Below are 15086 nucleotides of genomic sequence, written 5' to 3' on the forward strand. Positions count from 1 at the left end.
TTGATTACCAGGCTTCAACGGTCTGCAGTTTGTTATCAGAGGACAAAATCAAACCAGGCCTCAACCTGTTTTGCAGCCCCAAAACAACAGTTTGTATACGATGTGTATCATACATAGACATCAAGTCATGATAACCTGATTTATTATAAAAATTAAATCCCCATGCTTTACGAATTTGTTTATCATTTTCATGGTCTTCTCGTCAACATATCCCGATATGCTTCAGCTAATTGTGCAACTGTTTCATATTCTATAAACAGTTTATTTATCTTGGGACTAATTGTAAGGTAAATAACATTGATCTAAATTACTGGGGAGATTTAGAAATAAACAGTTGCTAGGCGTGCTTTTTAGAAATTAAGGTCATCGTCTTTTACCTGAACATCTAAGTGTAAATTATGACAGCCTTTAATAGAAGGAACTGGCCAATCAACACTGTGATGAATAGATATCGTTGTGCATTAGGATAAGTGTTCGTTGGTTAACAAATCATTTTAATATGTTGCCAAAACAGCTCTTTGCTGCTCAGACTAGATGGGTAGAAATTTACCTGAGAAAAAGGGAGCACCGCCACGGAACATAACCATTTATTAAAGCACCAACTGTTATATTCATTATTACATGAAACATAAAAAAGGTTTCTCTCAAATCTCAAACAAACATATTCACGCATTTAAGCATAATGACACATATTTCCTTTGGGCACTAACATGTAAAATCACCGATGCTTAATGGTTGAACATTATAAGTCAAGCTAAAAAAACAAGTAGTAATTAAGGGACGGAATTATACTTCTGCTAGTTTGTCGAAAACGATACCCGGATATTCGTGCACTCTTCTTAGCCGAAAGGTCATAATACACTAAATAGTTTCCCTATATAATTCAATGTAAAAGCGACAACTTTGAGCGAAAATAAATGCAACATTTTGCACATAGAGACCCCCATAACCATACCTTTTCTTAAAGGCCATTCTAAGCGGAATCTATTTATGCAATAAAAAGGATATGTCATGTACAATTCAAGAAAGAACTTGACACAAATCAAAATCGACTGTTTTTGCAACTTTTTTTTTCGGCCGTTTCTTAGTGGAATGTAACCTTTTCTAGTGCAATGGTTTACTATAGTCTTCACGTGTATCATATTTCAGGGATTCAGTAGTGAACACCTATTCATGCCCTACCATTATCTCCGCAAGATAACACCCGAATAATGGTAAAACGTGTAAAACATGCCTTCCTGTCAACTATGATATTTTTTTAGAGAGTACAGCCCTACATGAAGCGATCATTTAGTGTATTGTAACCGAAAGTGAGGGGACTGATTCTTATTGCGATTGCGGCCCTATAAAGGTGACGATCCGTAATTATTTTAACCAATTTTTAAATAATGTTTTCATATTTTATTTATAAAGGTCATCAAAAAACAATATATATATATATATATATATATATATATATATATATATATATATATATATATATATATATTGGCTATTACCATAAATAAATGAGCAATACAACTTGTTTTGAGCTCAAAATACAGTGTCCTCCGAGTCAATTGTGTTTACAAAAAATCAGTTTTTTTACATCGCTGTCTACTCGGAAAAGTGAAAGAAACTCAGGTCACCAAAATATATCGTTGATTTTCAACGTTTTCCGGTATCACTCACAAAGTATGTCTCTTCTAAATGGTTAAAACGTTTGTAGTGATCTAATAAGTTACTTTCTGCTTGTAAAAAGTTGTTTAAAAATAGAATTAAAATTGAATTTTATTTCGGCTATTTTAAGCATACGTCATCGCTTTTAGGCTACACACCACGTTAGTTGCAAAGTTGTAAACATTTCTTCCAATTATGAAACGGGTATATGTTCCATAATTCTTGTCAACGTTGCCCCTAAGCTGTGTTATGAGCATTTTTTATGCAAGAGTAACTGGAATCCGGTAAAAATTAGACCAGTTTATATGCATAATAATTGGATTTGTCACCTTTATAGGGCTTTTAATATGTTTGTAAATAGATCCAGATGCCATAAGAACGTCATGTCTACATATATCATCACATCACCACGAACATCTTAACATCAGGGTGTATGTACACGAATGTTTCGCTTGACCGGTATTGTACATTCATGAGTGCCGATGCCATAAGAACGTCATGTCTACATCAATCATCACATCACCACGGACATCTTAACATCAGGGTGTATGTACACGAATGTTTCGCTTGACCGGTATTGTACATTCATGCGTGCAGATGCCATAAGAACGTCATGTCTATGATGTCTACATATAGCATCAGATAACCACGAACATCTTAACAACATAAACACATACGTTCCTATCAGACATGAACTGCACTTGCTCCAATGCCCAGTTTGCTTAATAGACATAGTTTCTCTGAAGTTACTTTGTTCACAAGGAACCGGTTTGGTATCAGCTCGATTTAGAAGAAGTAGAAGAAGAAGAAGAAGAAGAACTTTTATTTCGACAAATACATATACATGTTTACATAGTTGAAATAGGTCGTTATGGTCCTTGTTCAACATTTATCATATCATTAATATACTAGTATTCATAATACATGGTGTTGCACAAAAAACGTTATGTTTGAATAAACGATAATGTTCTGATACAAATACTACATATCGCATCCACTCGAGATTCAAAATCAATTTTCTAAAGAAACATACAGTATTTACACAGCATATATTAATTTGATATTTCAATATTTCTATTTGAAAAACATGGTCTATAAAAAGTGTTAATAAAAAATAACAGTTTCAAAATCAATAAATTTTTTAACAAACTGTATGTTCTTCACATATAATAATGTAATATTCACATAACATGATGTAATATTCATAATATATTACGAAAACATAAGTACAATAATTCTAATGTGATGAGACTTGAATAGACATATATTAATGTAATATTCATATAACAAGATGTAATATTCATATTATATTACGAAAACATAAGTACAGTTATTCTAAGGTGATGAGACTTGAATAAACTATTTCATCAATGACCCCGTTATCATCGAAATATGGCGATTATTAGAAAAACGAGAGCAGAAAGGAAAGCTAACTCTTCCAATCATTCTCACAAGGAACAGAAGAGTTTTCTCTCTTACTAAATGATATATTCAGTATACCCAAAACTGCTAAACTTCGTTGATATGGTTTAAGATTCGAGATTCAAAATAAAATATTGAAAATCTTAATCACCGATTGTATCCTTTTGTTGCAATATACTTTACTGAAATAATTGATCTTGTTTCATCACTGCATCCAATAATGGATCCAATAACGGATCTGTCTTTTACTTGCATATGATCCTACCACACTAATATTATACAATATGTTTACATCACCATGGGTTAAAAACGATTCTTATTTTATAAATCCCTGTGTGCATAGTTTAAAATTTATATGTAGTCATGTAATACACGTATGACGCTTAATACTTTGGCTTTATGGTGTCTGATAAGTGTTTCTGCATATATTTGCAATGCAGAGACCCCAGTTACACCCACAACGATTGCAATTTTGATATACGGGCAAGTGAATCAGAAAACTGATGGTGAATTATAGTTTATACTATACAATAAACGATATAAATATTAATGCATTGTATTATGTGCTTTTCTCAGTTCGAAGGCTTTGCTTACATATACAGGTAGGTTTCGTAATATTTCACACTAATCATTTGTAATCAGCTCGACAGTTTTAAACATATTTGGTCTATGACAGTAACAATGCTTAAGATATTTTCCTCGTACACTATCATATAACTTACACTCAAAAAGAAAATGAAATTCGTCCTCTAATTCATTACATTTGTTACATAGCCTTTGTTCCCTTGGCGTTCTATTCCATCTACCTGTTTCAATATTTAATCTATGTGATGACATTCGTAACTTTGTAAGAGCATTTCTATAGCATTTAACATTTACATGTTTAGAAACATCCAAAGCCTATGGATTATTAATAATTGTGAAGTGAGAACGATCCTTGAGCCTGGACGTTCCGATCGATTTTCAAACAAAATATCATCAACGTACACGCCCTTAGTCGTGAACAATGATTTAGTGTATGATTATTCAAATAAAGTGCTAACACATTGAATTCGCATGCGTAAACTCTATTAACAATAGTCAAATTAAACTGCACTCCATTTTAACATCAAGAGGAGTTCGACAAAATTTGTTTAATACCTAAGACACGTATCTGTTTCAATAAATGCTCTATATCGACGACGAAGTTTGTTAAATACTAGAACTTTACTAGAACTGTGTTTTTTTTCTCTAATTTATGCTCTTTATTGACGATTTTTTTTAACTATAAACCTTTTTTTCAATAAATGCTCTTAATCGACGTCAACTAAAGCAATTATTTTTTTAATTAGTGCTTTTTATCGACGATAACATCTTAAGGAACGCCTATATTGACAAGCGTATGATCGGTCGTTGACGGTTTTTAGCTATTGCTATTAAAACATGAAGATGTCGTAGTTTTATCATATAAAACGCACAGTATGGATTTCAATGCTGAAACCCTAAAACCATCACATATAATAATATTTTTAAAACGTACGTTTTACTGTGTTGTTCCCGCTTGTTGTCAGGTATGCCGATTAAAGAATATACATGATTTTGCCTTTGCTTACATAATTAAATTTACTTGAATTGAATTGAACTGATTTACATTAAAGCGACAATTGAGTTCGATGCGCATATCCGACACGGTACAAGTACCAATACGAAAAGCATTCTAAGACACGCAATTCAGTACAAATTCACTTACACCAGGTTAAGAATCATGTTGGGGTATTTCCGGCTGCTGATTGAGCTTCCCTCAATTTATCAATGGAGGGTAACGTATTAATCAATCATTGTGGATGTCCGGCGTGGTTTAGCATAATAAGTAAGACCATCGGAAACAATTGATAAAAATATAATATGGGAATCACTGGCGGGCAAAATTTATATTAAGGCGTTTTTAGAAGAACCAGAAACAAAACTCTAAATGCGCTGTAAACATGTCCCATTACATTAGACTACACCGGGTTTACCTGTGCCGGTCCATTAGGGAACTTCTGAGCGACCTCGTATTTTTTCTTCTTGGACTTCAGCTCCTTCCAACGCTGTTCTGTCATAGGATCTTGCTGTGGTAACATGGTGTCGTTCTGGCGGAACATATAGTGCACGTCCGCCTTGATCCACCGGAAAATTGGGAAGCTGAACTCGCTCCGCTGTCCTTTCTTCTTCACAATTACGTAATCGCAGTACCACCGACTGCCCAGACCAAAGTTGTCGCGCCAGAGCTCGATTTTCTCCACTGTACCCACATCTCTCTGATTATCAATTTCGAATTCGTCGACTTGCCCGCATTCGAAGTCATTTTTGAGCACGTGGTGCAGATGAATTTTTTCCGTCTTCAGCCCGGTGTTGCCGTGTAATATTACACGAATGTTCGCATCGGTACCAGCTCGTTTCCGGTCACCCGTCCTCACAAAAACAACGTAATCCGCAAGTGCATCTGAAGACATTTTTCTGTTCCTGGTTCCGCACTGATTCTTAAATTCCACTTAACTTCACAATACAACGATTGTGTACATCGCAGATGTTTGCAGCGCGAATCTTGCGAATTAGTTTGTGTTTTATTGATCAAATATTTGATTGCAGTGTCTGCATCGATCTTTAAAACATAATTCTTTAGAACATAATTCTTATCTAAGTACTTGAAGCTTTTTCTTATTTTGTATTATTTCTTCCAGGAAATAACATGCATTACAATAAGGATAATGACTGAAGTTCTTATTTACCACAACGGAACATCTCACACATCCGTCTGGGCTAATGGTTAAATTTATCGAAGACCATCAGACTATCAGAACGATAGAAAACACTTAGGGTTAAACTGAGGTCTCGTTCCTGCGAACTATTCCTACACGAGTGTATTCCGTATTACTGTTTGTGGTTCAATCAAGAAACAATATTCGCTAACATTGTATTACGAAATCACTGTGAAAAATCATCATGAACGATTTATTCACAACTAAACACATTCTATGGAATATTCCGGTTAAGTTTTACTCACTCACGAATCATTGATCATACAATAGCTCACACTGTACGTAAACGAAGAGGTATCTAGCACTTGGGGTTAAAGCGTAAACTTCCGAAACCACATGATAGCTTTATCGTCAGGCAAATAAGTTCAAAAAGTGAACGCTGAATGCTGAAGATTTTTCTAATTAATTAAATTAGTTTAACATCGCAACAAGACAGCGTATCGCGCTTGTATAGCCTTTGCGTTCGAGGTGTGGCAATGGGAAAGGTAGACTAAATCTGCATGCTTTAAAGTAGTTATTGGCGTTGCACTGAAGTGCGGCGACTAGTATGTAATACGTTTTTTTTTCGCTCATGGGAGGAGAAGTTATTTTACGGATCAATGTATATATTTTTGTTGTCAGAATATCTTGCATAGTGGTGATTTTTTTTTGTAAATTAGTGTAAATAAGTACTGCATTTGTGCCTATTATATTTACTACAACATTTATTGTCAATAATGCAAAGCTAATTATTTTACTTAATAACTGATCACAGGGACTGGGCAAATACGCGAACCGGTGAAACTTTCTGGTTTTGTATAAAAACAAAACTTCTTTGTTCCACTATACTAGCAACCACCTAGTTACTAATAAAGGCGCTATAGAGAACGAAGCGCGACACGTATTATTAATTGTAATAGTGAGTCTTGATAAAGGAAGCAGCCGCTTATCAATGGGGAGCACTATCACAGCACCCCAGTCTCATTACTATCAAGTCCTCCTACAGTTTTTTTTTAAGAACCACATATAGAAGGCCGCAAGCCTGACCCGTATCTTGCCAGTGGTATGGACCCTTTGGTATGGACCTTTAACCCCGCTCACTATCCAGCGTTTAAATTTCCGGGTTTACATTTAAACCGACTATTTATAGCTTATTAATATCTTAGTTAGAAGGTGATTTTTCAAGCGGTTCCGTAGTGTAGTGGTTTCACGCTCGCTTCACATGTGAGAGGCCCAAGGTTCGAGCCCCAGTAGAATCAATTTTATTTGTGTTCTATGTTAACTTTTTGTTTTGATGTAGACATGTTAGGTTAAATAAATATGCTGTTTTATTGTAACCATTTTTAGATGGTCGCTTAGCGACCGTCTAAGGTGGTTAGTTTAAAATTCAGGTCGATACGCCTAAGCTACTAGGAGCCCAATACCCGCTTACTACGCGTATCCGCGCGAGAAAGAGTTGTGTAATTTATGCAAGAGGTTTGAGTTCTCCAATTATATTATTCACACATTAAGGAATGATTTCCAGACATGCTGACCAAGTACGGCAAACATTGTGGTATGATAATTAAACGATTTTCTCTTATCGTGACACTATACTATTTCGCTAATGATTGTAAAGTGAAATTCTGCGAGATGGATTGTAACGCGTAATTGTAACAGGGCCACAATTTGTGTCGTTTGAGCATACAGAGAGTAGTCCGGAATTCCTTACACTGAACAGTGCTACATCCTTTGAATTGAGCACATACGCAGTGATGTTGCAAACATTCAGAGGTTGTATCTCGAATCAGCTTATTAAATATTCGAAAATATTCATGCGTGTCTGTTGGCGTTATGTAAAAGTCACTAAGATGAAAACTGAGTAAAACAGCTACGCCTAAAAGCGCATTAGTGCTCTAAACCTATATTTATGTCAGCGTTGTTGACACCGTGTGAACTGCTCGGGTAACAAGTAAAGCATAAACAGCAGTAGTTACGATAGTTAGTAAGCGTTGCAAGTATGAACGCAATGGCTTTGATACTTTAGGAAAAAAGTGGACCTAAACACAAAACTTAACCAAATTTTCAATTTTCTAAGTATAAAAAGGGCAAATAATTCTGTCAAAATGCCAGTCAGAGTTACATAACTTTGCCTACACAGTTCCCTTATGATAGTTAGTAAGTGTTGCAAGTATGAAAGCAATAGCTTTGATACTTAAGGAATAAAATGGAACTTAGCACAAAACTTAACCAAAATTAAAAAAAAAAATTAGTATAAAAAGGGCACATAATTCTGTCAAAATGCAAGCCAGAATTATCTAACTTTGCCTGCCCAGTTCCCTCATGATAGTAAGTAAGTGTACCAAGTATGAATGCAATAGCATTGATATTTTATGAGAAAAGTGTACCTAAACGCAAAACTTAACCGGACGCCGACACCGACGCCGACACCGACGCCGACACCGACGCCGACACCGACGCCGACGCCAAGGTGATGACAATAGCTCATTTTTTTTCAAAAAATAGATGAGCTAAAAATGAACTATGAAATATTTGAGGGTTACAGCACAAAATCAAAGATAATGGTTATTTTGGAGTTATAACACAAAATCAGTATCTTTTTCAATTTTGTTTAAAATAATCGGCCAATATATTAATATTTACAGTAGAAACAAAATCGTTCCATGTAACTTCATTGAGTGCCTTTTACACTGAAATTCCCGACTTATCTTGTATCTAACTACAATAGATCCCTGGTTTGCATTAATTTGTGCGACCGGTGTTTTGATAAATGAATAAAGCTGAATAGAATATTAACACAAACAATTCGTGAGTTTTACTAATTTTACTTTTTAATTTTACTTTACTAATTTAGGATGATTATATCTGACATATATATTGCCTGCTGTAAACATATTCCAATCAAATTATTGTACAATTTTAAGCGAAATATTTTGTAAAAAATATTTATACCAATAATATTTATGTGTTAGTACAAGTTGTTTTGATTCCTACTGCGACGATGACGACGGTGGCGGCGGCTACTACTTATACTACTACTACTACTACTACTACTACTACTACTACTACTACTACTACTACTACTACTACTACTACTACTACTACTACAACAACTACTTCTACTACTACTACTACTACTACTACTACTACTACTACTACTACTACTACTATTACACTACTACTACTACTACTACTACTACAACTACTACTACTACTACTACTACTACTACTACTACTACTACTAGTACTACTACTACTACTACTACTACTACTACTACTACTACTACTACTACTACTTCTACTACTACTACTACTACTACCACTACTCTATAACAACAACAACTACTACTACTACTACTACTACTACAACTTCTACTGTGGCTGATGCTGCAGCAGCTGCTGATGCTGCTGCTACTACTACTACTATTACTACTATTATTACTACTACTACTACTACTACTACTACTACTACTACTACTACTACTACTACTACTACTACTACTACTACTACTACTACTACTACTACTACTTCTACTACTACCACTACTACCACTACTACTACTACTACTTCTACTACTACTACTACTACTACTACTACTACTACTACTACTACTACTACTACTACTACTACTACTACTACTACTACCACTACCACTACTTATTCTGCTGCTACTCCTCCTCCTTCTCCCCCATTACTACTACTACTACTACTACTACTACTACTACTACTACTTAACAGGCTTTTTCCGCCCTATGCCACGGGTCCGAAATTCGGCCCCATTCCCAATGCAAATCTGGTTGCTTTAACCGAATTGAAAAAAAAATCCCAATTCCCAAAAAAACAACAACATTTTTTAACCTTAAAATATATAACTTAACCTGATCCGGTGTAAAAATAGAAAGTATTGCATAATAAAATTATCTGTTGCCTTGAATTTGTTTTAAAAACTGTAAAATATGTTAATGATTATTTAAGACTTTCCTTATTTTCCTCAAAATCCGGCGCTTCGCGCGATTTTTTTCAACTCAAAAAAGGCCAGGCCTTTTCCCCAAATTCAGATTTAAAAAACTGCACTTATCACACATGTTCATAATATTTTGTAAAATTTTAATAATAAGTTATCAAAATAGTCGTTATTTACCAGTTAACGGCTTCTTTGAAATATAAGAAACACTATTTACATGCGATAATGTTTCCCAATTGAGTCAATTTTGCGATTATTTTTTTTCCCAAAATTGGGGTTTTCACGACGCGAAATTCCCAAAATTTTAGTGTGGCGTTTTCCCAAAATGGAGCGGAAAAAGCCTGTACTACTACTACTACTACTACTACTACTACTACTACTACTACTACTACTACTACTGTTACTACTACTACTACTACTACTACTACTACTACTTCTACTACTACTACTACTACTACTACTACTACTACTACTACTACTACTACTACTACTACGACTACTTCTACTACTACTACTACTACCACCACTACTACGACTACTACTACTTCTATCATTACTAATATTTCTACTTCTACTCACAACACGTATCACAAATATCACACAATTTCACCATAGCGTCAAAACATACACCACCCATCAGCAACTGCTACAGCTGGTATTCCTATTACTCCATATACAAACTACAACTAGATAAAATATAGTGATAACATCTACTGTCATGTTTTTTCCTGTACAAAAATGGATTACAAATTGATTTGAATCAAAATTTGAAACAATCATAAATAGCCTTCGTGGTGTTATCTAAACTTCAGATTCATTACAGTTGATTGATTACCATGCCTCATCGGTCTGCAGTTTGTTATCAGATGACCTAATCAAACCAGGCCTTATCAGTATGCGGTTTGTTATCAGAGGACCTAATCAAACCAGGCCTCAAACTGTTTTGCAGCCCCAAAACAACAATTTGTATACAATGTGTATCATACATAGACATTAATTCATGATAACCTGATTTATTATAACAAGAGATGTGTTTGTAAGTAACGCAATGCTCCCTACTGCGCCGCTTTAAAATCATTGTTTTAATTATATCCCTTTAAAAAATATTACTTCCTTTGTGAAATTGATCTTTACCTGCCAAATGATATAAAATAGAAATTATCTTCCTTTAAGGATGGTTACTTCCCTTGGATTTTGTGTTTTGACATTTGACCTTGAAGGATAACCTTGACCTTGACATTTCACCACTCAAAATGTGCAGACAGACAGACAGAAAGGCAGACAGGCAAACAATTCAACTGCTATATGCCATCCTACCGGGGGCATAAAAATAAATTAAGTGTTGAGTGAAATTTGGATGTAAAAGACAACTACACTGTCGGATTCAATATCACTGTCTTTGTAAGTACTCTCTTCCTCATATAGATCAGTTACAATATTATTAAAAAAATATGCTTGTCAAATATATACCTCCCCTACATGCCGATTAAAATAAACTGATACTACAAATAAACAAGAATTGAAGGTGAATATTTAAGTATATTTTTTCCATGTTTAATCTGAAAATATCTGAAAAAAAATCTTATTTGTTACCGCTTCTGATTGACATCTCTTGTTGCCGGCTTACTTTTAAGTAATTTTTTAAAAAGTATATTTTTTCCATGTTTAATCTGAAAATATCTGGAAAAAAATCTTATTTGTTACCGCTTCAGATTGACATTTCTTGTTGCCTGCTTACTTGTACATAACTTAAACCATTGATATCGCTTGTTACCTACTTAGTTGTACACTACTTAAACCTTTGACATCTCTTGTTGCCTACTTAATTGTACATAACTTAAACCATTGACATCTCTTGTTGCCTACCTTATTGTACATAACTTAAACCAACAGTCGCATAACCACTGTTATCGATTTTTGTGTAATGCTACTATTTTATGTATAATTTGTAAATAGTCAATTGTGGCAATTATACGTTAATTTTTTTGATCTTATGATCACATGAAATTAACAATAATCTTCCATACGAACTCTAAAAGTGTTTCATTACGTGTGTTTTTTGTTATATATAGAAACAAAATTATTTATTTCGTATTAACTTGATATTGGTTCATTTCTGCATTTAACAAATGCGTACAATGAAATGGCATAATATTAATACATTTTTGTTATTTTAAAAATAAATCGACTTAATAAATTTAAATAACATTATATTGATTGATATCTGCACTTAAAAATATTACAAAAATACTTTATTTCAACATAACTGTTCGAAAAATAATGAAAAAATTTACTATCCACTGATTGCATATGTTCTTTTATTATTTTTATCTTTGTAATGTTTAGCCAAGCTACCATTACATTCATTGTCATTTTCACATTTGTGTTTTTCTCTGTCTATTATGTTTGTTTTTTAGTTTGGACCAGTGGTCCATTGTGTTTTCTTCTCACTTCTGTGATTAATTCTTTTCACTTCTTCATATCTATGGAATATCCACCTTTCTGTATCCCTATTTTTTGTTTCCTATTTTTGTTTGTATGTATGGGCGTCCTATGTCTTATAAGAGAAACAAACTTGACATGTTTTAAGATAGAAACTAACTGGACAAGCACACACAAACTATCATTAACATCACCCTCCACATTTTTAAATGATTAAATTATGTACTTTAAATGTTAAAGGGCTAAACAACAAAGACAAACGCATTAAAATCTTCAAATGGTTAGACGATAAAAAATATAGTATATGCCTTTTACAAGAAAGTCATTTGACACATACCTTAGCACAAACCTTAAAAGATGAATGGGACGGAGAAATCTATCTCAGTGGAGAACATACTAATAAACAAGGCATTGCCTTTCTGATAAAAAATAATATAGGGGTCACAGCCGATAACTTTAAGGAAATAATAATTGGCAGACAAGCAAGTATAGATATCAAAATACACGAAACACAAATAACATTAATCAACGTCTACGGCCCTAACATAGACGATTCCACATTTTACGAAACATTACAATCCTTCATAATTAATAACCAAGATAAAAACATTATAATCGGTGGTGATTTCAATACTGTCCTGAACCCATTATTAGATAAAAAGAATGGAAACCTTTATACTCATACTAAAAATAGAAACATATTAAATAACATAATTGAAAACTACAATATGATAGATATCTGGCGTACAATATACCCAAACGAAAGCAAATTCACCTGGCACTCAAACACAAAACCAACAATATTTTGTAGATTAGACTATTTTTTAATATCTGAATCTCTTTGCAATATAATTGACACATGTAACATAAAACCAGGATTCATGACTGACCACTCTCTAGTTGAACTTAAACTGCACAACATACAACCTGAAAGAGGCCCAGGATACTTTAAAATTAACAACAGCATCTTATTAGATACACAATATCAAACACAAATAAAACAGGAAATATTAAATACAGTTCAAAATAATAAAGACGCAAACCCAAACACCTTATGGGAAGTAATTAAAGGAAATATACGTAACACAACAATTAGATACACATCATTTAAACAAAAAGAAACACACAAACTTGAAACCGAAACCATCAAAACCATTGAAACACTTGAAAAACAATTGCATCAAACAAACACAAAAGATACCACCGACATTGAAAACGAAATAACATTAAAAAAACAAATATTAGATGGAATCTATCATACACATCTCAATGGAATAATACTAAGAGCGCGTGCACAGCATGTTGAACACAATGAAAAAAATACAAAATATTTCGCAAACATTGAAAAACGTAGAAGTGAACAAAAAACTGTACACAAATTAGTAGTCAATGGCAAAGATATAACAAACAGAATTCAAATACTAGAAGAACAACGTTTATTTTTCGAAACCCTCTATAAACGAAAAAATGTTGAAAATAAAACCCTTTTTAAAAATACACATCACGCTTTAAACCAGGAGGAAACACAACTGTGCGACGGATTGCTTAATGAATATGAATGTGGATTAGCACTAAAAGAAATGCAAAATAACAAAAGCCCAGGATCTGATGGCATCACAATCGAATTTTATAAAATATTCTGGAATGATATAAAAACACATCTAATTAATTCACTTAACTATTCATTTAACAACGAAAACTTAACTACGCTACAAAGACAAGGTATTATATCACTTATTCCAAAACCCGGAAAAAACTTAGAATCCTTATCAAACTGGCGCCCGATTAGTTTACTGAACAATGATTATAAAATTGCAACTAAAAGTATAGCAAACAGAATTAAAAAAATATTACCATCAATCATTTCAAAATCTCAATCTGGTTTCATAAAAGGACGTTACATTGGTGAAAACGTTCGTCTTATCCAAGAATGCATAAACTATTTCAACGATTCAAATAATCCTGGTCTAATATTCTTTGCAGACTTTGAAAAGGCATTCGATTCGCTTGATCATTCATTTATGTTCTCTTGCTTAGAAAATATGAACTTTGGTGAAAGTCTCATTCAATGGGTCAAACTATTCTATACCGATATTAACAGTATAATCATTAATAATGGCTTCTTTTCAAACAGTTTTAACATCGAACGAGGGGTTCGACAAGGATGTCCACTCTCATCATCGCTATTTATTATTTGCATCGAGTATCTATCACATCACATCCAATCAAATAAACACATAAAAGGCATATCACTAGAACCTGACGAAGAAATCAAACAATCCCTATTTGCTGACGATGCAACTTATTTCTTAAATGACAATTACGATTCTTTCCATAACCTAATAGAGTCGCTAACCCTTTACGGAATGACATCGGGTCTTAAACTAAACAAAAGTAAATGTACTGTGCTACGAGTAGGTAAATTAAAACAAAGCAATGTTCAATACAAAAAAGAAATGAAATTTAATTGGACATCCGATGAAGCCACAACGCTAGGAATTACTTTCACAAATAATGAAAAGGATACAGTTCTTAAAAACATACTACCTAAATTACAGAATTTTAAAAACTGCTTAAAATCATGGCATCATCGTAAACTTACACTTATCGGAAAAAACACAGTATTGAAAACGTTTGCACTTCCTAAATTAATATATGTTTTAACAGTTCTCCCAAATCCACCAAATGATGTTATTAACGATATAAAATCAGCAATATTTAATTTCATATGGGACGGTAAGCCTGATAAAATAAAAAGAACTCAGTTAATTCAATCTGTAGAAAATGGAGGCATCCAATTAACGAACATTGACTCATTCTTGAATGCAATCAAATGCAG

The 15086-nt window shown here is 33.5% G+C and overlaps 1 protein-coding gene across 6 annotated transcripts in view; it reads right to left on the reverse strand.

Annotated features, from left to right (window-relative positions):
• Window positions 1–15086, reverse strand: part of LOC127841037 (allene oxide synthase-lipoxygenase protein-like) — a 101322-nt gene that overhangs the window by 66988 nt on the left and 19248 nt on the right. The window contains exon 1 of one of the 6 annotated variants that reach the window (XM_052369547.1): window positions 5079–5570. The exons of the other annotated variants lie outside the window; for them this stretch is intronic. Coding sequence (XP_052225507.1) covers window positions 5079–5555 — 477 coding nt within the window. The 5' untranslated portion in view covers window positions 5556–5570. Of the gene's footprint in view, window positions 1–5078; window positions 5571–15086 lie in introns of those variants that run through there. 6 annotated transcript variants of the gene reach the window in all.

This window comes from Dreissena polymorpha, chromosome 8 (genome assembly GCF_020536995.1).
Source record: "Dreissena polymorpha isolate Duluth1 chromosome 8, UMN_Dpol_1.0, whole genome shotgun sequence".
NCBI lineage: Eukaryota > Metazoa > Mollusca > Bivalvia > Myida > Dreissenidae > Dreissena > Dreissena polymorpha.